Here is a 12,686-nt window from a genome sequence, read left to right as displayed (position 1 = left end):
TTTTTCTTTACCAAAGAGAGTGATGTTCTAATCAGAAAAATATAGCAAAAAAAGTGTTTCAATAAGTTCATGTTAAATGAGAAAATGTTTTTAAAAAAGTGTTCCAATCACTGGTCGATGGAAAAATGTGTTGATTTTCAAAAGGAGATAGATATATATAGATATAGATATAGATATATACAGAGAGAGAGAGACAGAGACAGAGAAAGAGAGAGAGAGAGAGACAGAGACAGAGACAGAGACAGAGAGAGAGAGAGAGAGAGAGAGAGAGAGAGAGAGAGAGAGAGAGAGAGAGAGAGAGGATTCTTCTTTCTCTTAACTGGTAAGCCTGAAAAATTCCTAACAAAATTTTAGAATGTATTAAAGGGTTGCTTTCTGAACACTCAGAAAGGGAAGCAATGATCAATAGGAGACAGCATAGCCTCTTCAAAAGCAGGCCATATCAGAATAAATGCATTTTTTAACAGAGTTACTAGATTGGTTGATCAGGACATGGGGCATCTAGGCCATGCAACACAAAAAGCACCAGGTCTGGAGTCTGGAAGACCTGAGTTCAAATTTGACATTAGGTACTCACTACCTGTGTGTGACCCATGGCAATTCATTTACCCCTGTTGGCCTCAGTTTCCTCATCTGTAAAATGAGCTGGAGAAGGAAATGGCAAACCATCTAGTATCTTTGCCAAGAAAACCCCAAATGGGGTCCTGAAGAGTCAGACATGACTGAAACGACTGAACAAAAGATTAGAGTACTGGCCTGATAATGATAATCATATCTAGATTTCAGGCCAATATTTAACAAAATCTCTCACTGTATGTTTGTGGGCAAGATAAATACACACACACATACACAGGCACACACACACACACACACACACACACGTGTGTGTGTGTGTCTGTGTATGTATTCCAGTTAGGAGAATTCTGAAACGGCTAAAAGTCTAGCACCAAACAGTGGTGTTTAATGTAACCTAGAGGGAAATCTAGTGGCCTTCTTCTTGTCGGTGACTAGGATGAAGACATACCTGACATACCTATGAAAGGTTGTATGACAAAAAGCTGGAGAAATAACTAATCTACTGAATGGCAGAGCCATGATCCTAAAATATCTGGACACCATTCAATGGATCAAATCTACTAACATGAAATTTGGTATGGATAAATGTAGTGTTGTACTGTTAGACTTTTAAAAATAACTGCACACAGTAGAGAAAAAATTTCTATACATTTCAGAAAAAATCTAGGAGTTTTATGTAAAATTGTAAATTTAGCATGAGATAACTATGTGACATGGCAGTCAAAATCTAATTCAACTGGAAGCTTCATTAATACAAGCATGGTGTCTGTAACAAGGGAGGTGATAGTACTATTGTATTCTGAGAGAGATTGTGCTCTGTTCTGCGCCTTTCAGTTTAAGAAAGATTCTGACAAGCTGGGTTGCATCCAGAAGAGGGCAATAGGATGGTGAGAAGACTATCAACCATGTCACTTGTAACTCAGCTGAAAAAACTGTCAGCGTTTAGTCTAGAAAAGAAGAGATGTAGAAGGGCGCATGAGAACAGTCTTTAAGTATTTTAATGACTGTCATGAGCAAGAGGGAATAAACTTGCTTTGTTTGCCAGAGTATGTATGTAGAGCTAGGAAAAATGAAGGTCTAAAGTCAATATAAGGGACAAAACAGTTTCCTAATACAACTGTCTAAAAGTAAAATGGGCTTCCTTAGGAGAACTAGAGAGCTCCCAATAACCAATGATCTCCTGTTGGAAACTGTAAGCCCACATGTCAGGGATTATTGTGGAAACGTTTCCTCCTCAGATATAGATTGGATGATGACCTCTAGCTGTCTTCTGGAACTAATAGTCTCTGATTCCACATACTAATTATTTATGCATCCTATGGAAGACCCTCTCTTTAGGGACCATGAGTATTGGTTTGTTTTTCCTAGTTAAATGACAACATGAATGTCTTTGGATTTACCCCCATGATCTTTGCCCAGGACTGAGACTGAGAATCATTTCTGAGTCTATACGAACACAGAATATATGGGAGTATGGATTCCTTGTCTTTTTATGACAAAAGCTATTGATCAAGTCTACCATTATTCCATGTATGCTGGACAAGTTAGGTTTTAAATATGCCCTACTGAGTAGAATAGCTTAATGGACTGAACTGCTGAGTTACAATGGTAAAGGGAATTTCCTCTTTAGTAGCTCACCACACCTATAAACTCATAGACCAAAAAGAAAAACAACAATAAAAAAAACTCTTCAAAATAAAAATGAAATTCCTACAAACACATATTTAGAAGCCATGCCATTGTATGGACAAGCTTCTGTCAACAATATCTTTCCTTTTGTATCTGTCTCTGTCTCTCTCTCACACACAAATATACACACAGACACATGCATCCATACATGCATAAGATCAGCTTTGACGTGAAACTTATACCTCCTGACCCTTGGCAGTGACAGCCCTTGCTACAATGAATGGACATAAGGAAATCTATAAAACCAGAAGAAAACAAATGGCAACTCCCAGTGCTCCGGATCTTGCCCCTTTGCTCCTTATGGAGGATTGGTCAGTCTGAAGAAACCCTCTTTGGGGAAATCTCCCAGCTGCTTGTGCAGCACAGGAGGGAGCAGCTTGGTTAGCATGTAAAGAAGGACTGAAAACCATGTTTTCAGGCCAGGGAGTCTAACACTGTGGGAGTCAGTTCTCAGGCTGGCAAATTCCCCCCACCAAAGGCATACAATGGCCCAGTGGGAGGTTGCCAGGTGGGCACTCTGGGCTGCTGTTTCCCTTCTATGTTCTCTTTCATTATTGTGTCTATCAATGCTCCTTATGGCTCCACTCCCCACTGGGACATGCCTCAAAGAGTCTGCAAGAAAGAATCTTGACCTGTCATGTTTTAAAAAAAAAACTGTCGTAAAGGAGAAAAAATCGGTGTTATAAAGAAAAACTAGTAACTTTCTCCAAATCCCTTTAAAATTTTTTATTTCTACACCAATTTCCCCAAACTACCCTTATTCTGGGCCATTAACACACCCATACTCCAATGTTTTTTTCATTTATCTATAGTTGAAGAAATGCATTACACAACAAGGAAAGAGAAAAGAACATAGAAAGGTCATGATTAAAGTGCAGAACAGAAGCTGAGGTTGGGGTGGATGGTCATTGTCTTCCAAGTATCTGAAGACTCATCATATGAAAGAGGAATTAGAATATTCTATTTGGTCCCAAAGAAAAGGATCAGGAATAATGTGAGCTAGTGGCAGAAAGGCAGAGATCATTCCTAAGAGTTAGAGTTGTCTAAAAAGAGAGAAGGAAGTCACTTAATTTTCCATCACTGGCCATCTTCAAGCAGAAAAAGGATGCTTTCTAGTTAGGAATGTTATAGAAAGAATACATTTTCAGATAGACTTTGGATGTCTTGCAACTCTAACATTCTGAGTCTGATAGACCTTTCTCTGTCCAGGTGAAGTCATTCCATATATTTTCTTGAGGTCATTTCCAATATATTTTGCAAACTATCACATTATTCTCTGTCAAGCACAGAGCACAGACTTCATGGAACAAGAAAGAAGTACACTAGATGATGGGATATTTGGGTGTTCAGAAAATAAGATAAAAAATTCAAAGAGGTTGACAGGCTGCTCCATCCTTTATTTCTGTGGTCATTATCAAAGAAATTAATGACTGGAATTAGCACCATCAAATGTTATCTTTGAAAATAATCAGACTAAAGACAAGCAAGCCAAATTTCAAGCATAGCTGGCTGGTACCTTAGATAGTTCCATGATGAAGAATTGCCATGGAGTTCTACCAATTTCTGAAGTAGGAGCGGTCTCTAATGGAGAGACTGGAATATCAGTTCAAACCTTTGTGACATGATAAAGTCAAGATGTCCTTGACAAGAAATGGATGCTCCTCCCTCTTTACTCCTCTCCTTGGGTATTTGTCTAGGAGCAGGAGCCATTGCCCTAGCAGATGTAGGGCAATCCCAGGAGACTGACTTTGCACCAACCCAAGGCCATTTAACAAGGTACTCCATGTACATGGTGTTCCACGTAAAACCAGCTGCCAAAAGGTAAGATCTTTCCAGAAGGCAAACTGCCATGTGACAAGTGACCTTTGGGGCTTTCTCACATTTTCAGAAACAAGGTGTTGGGGGTAGAGACAGAACCAAGAGGGGAGCAATAGTAACCTTGAATCTACTTAGGATTTTTGTACTGTGAGAATATATCTCACCTAAATTCTTCCTTGCCTGACTTGCAAAATGTATGGCATTTTCCCAAGACCTCTTATCCAAGGAGTCAAACTCCTTGTACTCAATAGTACTATGGTTCTAGAAGCCTCACATGTCTTCAGTTGGATGTAGCTGATCAAGCATTTGATCTGCTCAGTAGCAGGAGACTATGATTCTTTCTCCAACTTTGCCTCTTCTCCAGCATGACTATAAGTATTGCTAATATTATGTTAAGTTTAGTAGCCCATAGCCCATAGCATCTGACTGACCAGACCAGTCAGAATTCTTTGCAATGATTATGAATATCAGTAGTCAACAGGAACATCTGGTAATTATGAGGACCTTAAAAAAGATGTGTTTTAGCCAAGTGACTCACATAAAAAACTCCCTCTTTTTTTATCCCCATTCCAATGCCACCCTCCCTCCCCATCATCTTTAGATGTGAAAAGAAAGAGGAAAAAGAAAGGGAATCACTGAGAAGCAGCATGCAAGGCCAAGTTTGAGAGGGTTGTTCCAAAGCATTTAGGATTAAGAGGGAGATCTGGTATGTAGATCAGATAGGAAGGTGCTCTGGGAACAGACAGGATTACATTAGTGCAGCAACATCAGTTAGACTCCTGTGAGAAAGCTGAGGCCAGTCATGGAGTTAGGGAAAGGCTAAAGGCATTCTTGAGAAACAAATAATCCAGAAGTCAACAGGAGGATTAGTCTATGAGTGCATTGAAAGTCTAGGTTCCAGGAAGTGTTTCCACCAGGCTGGCTTCCAAGATTAGATCAGGCATAGAGCAGAAGAAAGGAAGTTGTGCAGAGAAGAGGTTGGAGAGAGTTGAAGAGATTTCCCATAACCCCTTCTCCCAAGGCAATGACTGCCTAAGATAGAAGCATACTAACCTTTCCAAGGTGTCATGGCTGTCGTTTTCTCTTCTAAAAAATTAAAAACAATCCACTGTTATGGTAGAAAGAGATAATTTTGTCCTCAGATGAGCTCTTTGGGGAAAAGCTTTCCTAAGTCAGGCCAGTCTTCATTTCTCTCTTTCTTGCCTCAAACGCATAAATAACGAATGATTAACATCGCTCTTTTGCACACTCTCCTCAGGTTTCTTGGGGGTAGCCAGATGTTTGGGGGGAATGGGGAAGTGATAGTAGATGAAAGCTTTCATATTAGACTACAGTGGATTTAAGTCTTATCCTAGAGCATGTTTTTCTAGTGTGTTAATGATAGGAACCCAGTATGTGTGGCTCTCTTCCTTTAATGAAGAATATTAGTGGGAGATAGAAAGTTGTTACCGGGAATATACAGAAGAAATGCTTTGGAGATGCAAAGTCTATTGGGTTAAGCTGTGAAGAACCTTTTTGATGCAGAAATAATGTGTTAGGAGAGCCAAGGTGGTTGCATAAGATGCCCTGTCACAGTATACTTGCAACTTTATGCTTTTGAGGTTGATAATGGAAAGGGAAGAAATAGAAATTTATAGAAATGAATCTCCTAATCCCTAGGACACAAGGTAAATAGAAATTTTTGGAGTGTGTGGGCAGAGGGGTGTGAATGCATGGTAAGGAAGAGGAGTTCCTTTTTTTGATCATGTTGGAAACATGACATGAATGTTTAGGAGAGAATCTTCTATCTGCTTACTTCCATCATAATAGTGACTGAGTCCTCAGGAAGCACCAGAAAGGTACATATTTTGAAGTAAGTAGGGTGGCGTAAAAGAGTAAGTGTTGAAATCAGAGGCAGAAAAACCTGAGTTGGAATTCTGCCTCAGGTTCACAAGCTTTGTGACCCAGGGCAAGCCAACCTCTCTGTGCTTTCCTTCCTCATCGGCAAAAATGATCGTATTTGCTGGTCTTCAAGGACCCTCCTAGCTCTCAATACATGAAAGCATTTAAAAACAAAACAAAACAAGGTTAATACTGTATTTCAGACTCCAGAAGGAGAGTGGACTTGGGGAAAAGACAAGAAATCTGGGTTCTTCTCATTCAGGTATTGCTTTTTTGTTGTTTTTTCTCCCCCAAAGTTCTAGCTTGAGAGACCACTTGAGAGAAAGGTAAAATTCTTTAGTATCTACTGAGACTGGGGAAAACATTAATTATTTTTGTCTCTGACTTTCCCTCCTATTGTACTTGGGCTAGTTTAAGTAACGATATTATAGCTCTATCAGCTAAAAAGAGTTTTCTTCAGGAAATAATTAAACTGTTGCCAGAAAATTCTTCGTTCTATCTAACCTAACCTCCTCATGCTATGGTTAAGTCTGTTTCTTTTGGGTGAGACCACAGCAAAAAGGAATGACAAACGATGGTTACCAAAAACTACCTAACAGAAACCCAAGTTATGCTGGAATGCCTAGGGCTCCAGAAATGTTGGGATCTCTGGAGGCCCCTGATCCAGCTCTGGTCATCTGCAAAGCCTATGAATGACATTTTGGCTACTAAGGAAACTTGAGGCTGGCAGTTCAAACATGCATTCTCTTGCCAAGAATGTGAATGAATTATAATTGCAACCTTCTCATTAACTACAGGATGAAGGCAAGCTGAGGGTTGGGAGGAAGACACAGGCAAGCAAGCACACACACACACACACACACACACACACACACACAATTCCAAAATAAAACTCTCCTCTAGAATACTGCTGAATTGGATGGACCTCACACTTTCACAGAGGGATCTGTTTCTAATCCTGGAAGGTTTAGTTTAAGGATGGTTGCAGAAATGAAAAGTCCCAAAGTCTTGTTTCATGTCAAGCTATCCAAATCTCCAGGAAAAGAAGCAACTTGTGTAATGTTAACACATGTGCCAAAGAAATGCTAACTGCTAGACTGCCAGATCCAATTAACTCTCCTCACTCCTCCATGGGAAGGTCCTGATAATAACTCCCTGCTGTAATTGTGTCCATGAGACAGACAAAGTTTACTCTGGTTCCAGATTCTCTAATAAATTGGCTTGATGGTCACCACAAGACTCTCAGGCATTAATCAGGAGACCTTTCCCTGCCTGCTGATGCCATCAAAGCTGACTTAATGCCTTGGGGAGACGGGACAAAGGACAATGTGATGGTGAATGAATACTGAGAACCCCAGAAAACTTACCTGCTGGAGGAGCTGAGGGGTAAATGGCCCTATTTCAGAATTTCTTACATAACACAAGAAATCTTGTGCCATCAGATATGAATGTGGGTGCATGGCTCACAACCTATTGCATTTGTGTAAGGGACAACGAAAAATGAGAAGCAGAAGAGTTGAATATGCTTGTCCAGAATATCCTAGTTCACTAGGGCACTGAGCTGTAAAACCACCTGGAGTTTCACATACAAAGTTGTGCCTTCTGGGAGCTTCTCTGATCCATATTCAATATATCTATGTCATACCTCACAAATGAGATGAGCATAATTTGAGGATATCCTTGAAGAGAACCATGATTCTCTAGTGTATTTCAGGGCTATCCAAAATAACCAAGAAACATAACTGCACTAAATAAGGCAAATTCTACAACATAAAAAAATGGTTGAAAAATGGGATGTAGTGGACAGAGTGTTAGACTTGTAGACAGGTAGACCCAACTACAAGACAGAAAGGAAAGGGAAGTAATTATTAAATATCTACTATGTGCCAGGCACTGTGCTAAGTGTTTATAAAAAGTACGTCATTTCCTAGTTATGTACGCATGAGCAAATCATTTAAATATTCCTATGCCTCAGCTTCCTCATTTTTAAGTGAGGAATAATAATTCTTGCAATATTTATTCCACAGGGTTGTTGAAAAAATCACACAAGAAAATGTATATAAATTTTTGGTTTTTTAATTTTTTTTATGAGCCTTCAAGTGCTATAGAATATCTTTATCCCTGTCTTGAAGGAGCCCCATGACCCAGAAGAAAATCCAAGTCACAAAACAGATAAAAGCCGACCTTGCTAAAGAGGAAAGAGTATTGGAAGATTTAGATTCACATCCAGGTTCTGCTACTTAAGAGTAAGTATGATCATGAATGAGTCACTTTAACTTCTCTGAAATCCAATTTTCCTCCTCTCTAAAATGTGGAAAATAGTACTTGTGCTACCTGTCTTGTAAGAAGCCCTGTGTAAACTTTAGAATGCTAATAGAAATGAGAGTTCTTGTCATCATTCTTCAACTCGTTTCTAGACCCCTTCCCCTCCCCCATTCTTAATATTACCTATTCCCCCATTCACAGGAAGCATTTTAGATTTAGAAAGGGGAAGAAAATATTTAAACGATAATAGAACTTTGAAACTGAAAGAGATAGTGAAATTTAACTTATCCATTTCCCTCATTTATACAGACAAGGAAACTGAGGCCAAGTTAAATGATTTACCCACATTCACCCAGTTAATAAGTTAGTGGTAGGGTCAAGAACACAAATGAGGTCCTTCCATTCCTGTCCAGGGTTCACTATATAATGTTTTATTTTGAGACACCTTTGACAGAAAACACTCCTTCAGTATGGCTGAGGCCACACTGGATCTGAATACTGTCTTTCTAGAAACCATAGACTTTAAAGGGACTTTTCAAAACTTCTAGATAGTGAACTTAGGGAATGAGCTATGTGTTCAGAATTAACTTTTTTACTTTGGGCAAACCCCAGACTTCTACAGGAGCAAAACTAGCACTACCCATCTGCTTGACTGGTTCATCTCCTCAACCTTCTTCTACATAATTCTATCTGGGGCCATCTCCAGATCTCTATCTATATCTATCTATATTGTGCTGATCTATATTTCACCACTGGACCCAGATGGCTCCAGAGGAGAAAGTGAGGCTGGTGACTTTGTGCAGCCCTCCCACACTTAAATCCAATTCACTTGCATGTCATGGCGACATCTTCCCAATGTCATGGTCCTCTTCAAGAACAAAGGGCAAGTAGCAATAGAATTCTATATTTAACCTCTTTTCCATAAATTTTTCTCTTTAATCTTTTTCTATGTCATCGCTCCATCTGTGCACCAGTCTACACAGGACTGCAATATATACAATGATCTCTCCAAATCCCAACTCTCTACATTATTTCTTCTCTCTAGTTTCTTCCTCTGATTCCTCTCCTTTTTTCTCCTGGATCCCTCTGGCCTGTAAGTCACTTGAGATGCTGTTTTGTTTTTAATTTTGGTTTATTTTGTTTTCCCAACAAGACAAAAGGATGAGTAAATGAGCAAGTTGGAAAAGGAGACCGGATTCTCTCTACTTCGTTCCCTTATAAAGCAGTCTTTCTTCATGGCCTTTGCAATCACTGCCATCCCCTTGAACAGAGAATTTAACATGCATGCACATAAACAAACGCACAAACACACTCCGCACACTCTTCTCATCACAGCATCTTCTCCCTCTGTGTTCACTGTAGATCCAGTGTGTAGTTGAGGTTAATGGTCACCTACCATCAGAGGTTATGGGGCCAAGCCAGAGTTCAAGCAGGATTTAAATGACCAAGAGGACGGGGAGAGAGATGCAAAAGTCATGCAAGTCAAGTGGAAAGAAAAGGAGTGGGGAAAGGAGATGATAAAATGAGTTACTATACCCCTTAAAACCTCAGGAGGAGGGGAACCTTACCTCTCAGCTGACATCTTGAGAGGAGGGGGATAGAGACAAACCACAATGCCTGTGTCTTATTGATTTGGAGGTGGGTATTTTTTTTGTTGTTGTTGCTGTTTTTGTTTTTTTTTTAGAATTCAATTGAGTAATCATTTTTTTTCTTAGCCTTCCCTTGAAGGACCTGGGTGTGAACAAACCACTGAGGCTGATGTGTTTGTCTGAGGTCAAGAGCCCTTGTGGAGTTTTTTGACTCTTTCATATACACTGTGTTTCTGACCCTGCTGGTGAGATGCTGTCAGCAGTCTCCTGTCCAGCAATTGCTTAGTTCTCTGTTTCAGAATTGTCAAGTGCCTCACTATCCCCTACTGTTTGACGCTTCTTCCTCCTTCTTTCCTCAAGTTCATTTTTTTTGGACCTGAGAAGAGAAGGCTATTTCTTCCTTTTCCTGTTCCCCTTCCTGTGGCTGTGCTGGCACCAAGCAATAAACAAACAAATAAATAAGCCTGAAATGAAGCTCTCCTGGGATTCCCACCAAGCTCCCTATAAATCCCTCCAATGACCTTCCATCATCCTCCATGCAATCGCAAATATGGGGATCCCGGGCTATGCAGGGTGGGGGAAAGGGAGCTTAGGGAAGAGGAACAGGAGAGAAGAGGACAACATAGAGCATGAGCAATACTGACCTTGGAACAAAGCTGAGCTTGTGGGCTCATTAATTTCTAAACCAGGTGAGGGAAAGATGGAAGAGAAAAATGAAAACACAATATATATTTATATACAGTACCTATATATTGATTATATATAGTTTGTATACTGCCTCACAAACATGTTGAATAAAAAAAATGGCAAGGGGAGACAGCAAGGATATGAAAAATGAACATGATGCCGCATGAGAAACAGTGAGCACATCACACAAGGCTGTAGCTTGGCATTCATTCCTGCTGAGAGTGACCACTCTCCACTCTTTACCATATCCCACTCCCCATTAGAATGCAGATGGCTTTGCCCTTTGCTTTTGCTGGGCTGGGGATGATGAGTTGGTGGCAAAGGGCCATGGCCCCTGTGTTGCATCCCTTCCTACCTCCATTTAATTCCCCACCCCAAGCTGTGACCTAACTTTAGGAATCCACAAGTCCCTTATTCCAAATTCTCATGGCAGGAATGTCTCCCAGTACTGAAGTTCATTGTCTTGGGAACAGATCTGCAGGATTCTCTTACAAAATGCCTAGGACCCAGATTGGTTCATGTATTCAGAAACCACCTCCTTCACAGGACAGGTGGGACACATTCTGGGTTCATGACCATGAAGGGAGGCTACACAGCAACTGTGCCCCTTTGCAGTCCATTAGGGAAGCATGCTGTTGTCCAGATCAGGTAGGAAGAGGCTTTGGTTTATGGAAGAATTGATGGAGAGATGACTGTAACCTGGCTGGCTTGCTGGGATGCTGCAGAGGGACCAAAATATCACAAAAAACTTCATAAATAGGCTACTACATTTTCCTGAAATGTAATACTGCTTCTCAAGCTTACATCCATTCAGCTGATGATACAGAACTAAGGGCTCTTTTGGAGGTAATAAGTGACATGGGAATTTCTCAGGCATATCTCTACTATGATATTTCCTTGAACTAAGACTGCATGCTTCCTAAACAGTCCAAGATCCCACCATAACACTAAAGCTTTGGTGCATAAGACCACATACAGTCATGAAACAATATAGTATTAAATCACATTGAAAACACAATGGAAACAGAATACTTTTGAAAGGCCATCAAGGACATGTCTCAAAAGACTTGGTCCCATGTGTAAATATGGGGTATGTGGCTGTAGAGGGGAGAGGTGGCAGAATAGGTAAGATTATTTAAAAGAAAGGGGCTATCTTTGTATATGTTGGAGATACTTTGTTTTCTACTATCAAATACAAACTCCTGTATTTGGTATTTAGAGCTCCCTCCAACTTGACTCCAATTGACTTTTGTAGGCTTATGATGCACCATTCTCCTTCTTGTGCTCTTGGTCTAACCAAGCTAGCCTTCTTTCTATCCTTTACACATGATATTGCATCTCGTTTTTGTGTCTTTGCACAAACTGTGTGCAATGCCTAGAATGTCATCTCTCCCCACCTCTGCCTCTTAAATCCTTAGGTTCCTTCAAAGTTTTGCTCAGATTCACTTCCCATTTCCTGCTTGAGTTCTTTCCTGGTGCTCCCAGTCACTAATGCCTGACCACGTGCTTTCCTAGCATTAATTTTCCATATGCATACATATACATATTGCCTTTCCAATGGAATATAGGTTCCTGGAGAGCAGGGGCTGTTCCTTTTTAGCCTTTACATATCCCTAGCACCAAGCACAGTTACTGGCATAATATGTGCTGGTTTATTGGTTGAGGGTTATACTCATCCCTATCTATATTTTTTCTTTTAAATCATAACATCACTAAAACAGGAAATTACCTAGCAAGTTGTTGATTACATTTCAAAGTCTTGCTTTTTTTTTTGACTTAGAGGACGTACCAATTCTAAGGGGCCGTCTTTTAAGGGAACCTTACAACCTTAAAGCCCAGTAAAATGAAGTGTAGATATGAGTGCTAAGCTTCTGGGACTTGGAGATGTGAAGACTAAACTGACACTTTCCTGTGGTGAGACAACAGTCTGCATTAGAGAATATTAAATTTCAGTTTTCAGACCAGGGTGAAAGGGAAGATTGGTTCTTGAGATCTACGTATTTATTTCATTGATTGATAAGAGGAATTGGAGGTTCTTAGTATAATAGGCAGCATCCAGCATGACTGAGGGAGAATCATTGCTAAGCAGTTCTCCTTACTTTGCCTTGATGGATTCATTCTGGAAATCTTTTACAAGTAAATATTCTTGATCAAACTCAAGGTTGCTAGTGTGTAGGATGT

General features: G+C 40.1%; 1 protein-coding gene across 3 annotated transcripts in view; it reads right to left on the bottom strand.

Moving 5' to 3' along the window:
* NTM (neurotrimin) overlaps positions 1-12,686 on the bottom strand; it is a 1,288,851-nt gene that overhangs the window by 4,110 nt on the left and 1,272,055 nt on the right. Inside the window, exons 8-9 of one of the 3 annotated variants that reach the window (XM_072611615.1) lie at positions 10,463-10,498; positions 5,137-5,169 (exon numbers count right to left, since the gene is read on the bottom strand). The exons of 1 other annotated variant lie outside the window; for it this stretch is intronic. In XM_072611615.1, the coding sequence (XP_072467716.1) occupies positions 5,137-5,169; positions 10,463-10,498 (69 nt within the window). The remainder of the gene's footprint in view (positions 1-5,136; positions 5,170-10,462; positions 10,499-12,686) is intronic. One more of the 3 variants, XM_072611616.1, reaches the window with a different exon arrangement.

Source organism: Notamacropus eugenii, chromosome 5 (assembly GCF_028372415.1).
Source record: "Notamacropus eugenii isolate mMacEug1 chromosome 5, mMacEug1.pri_v2, whole genome shotgun sequence".
NCBI classification, from domain to species: domain Eukaryota; kingdom Metazoa; phylum Chordata; class Mammalia; order Diprotodontia; family Macropodidae; genus Notamacropus; species Notamacropus eugenii.
The sequence above is the reverse complement of the archived record's forward strand: the minus strand, read 5'-3'. Positions and strand labels throughout refer to the sequence as shown.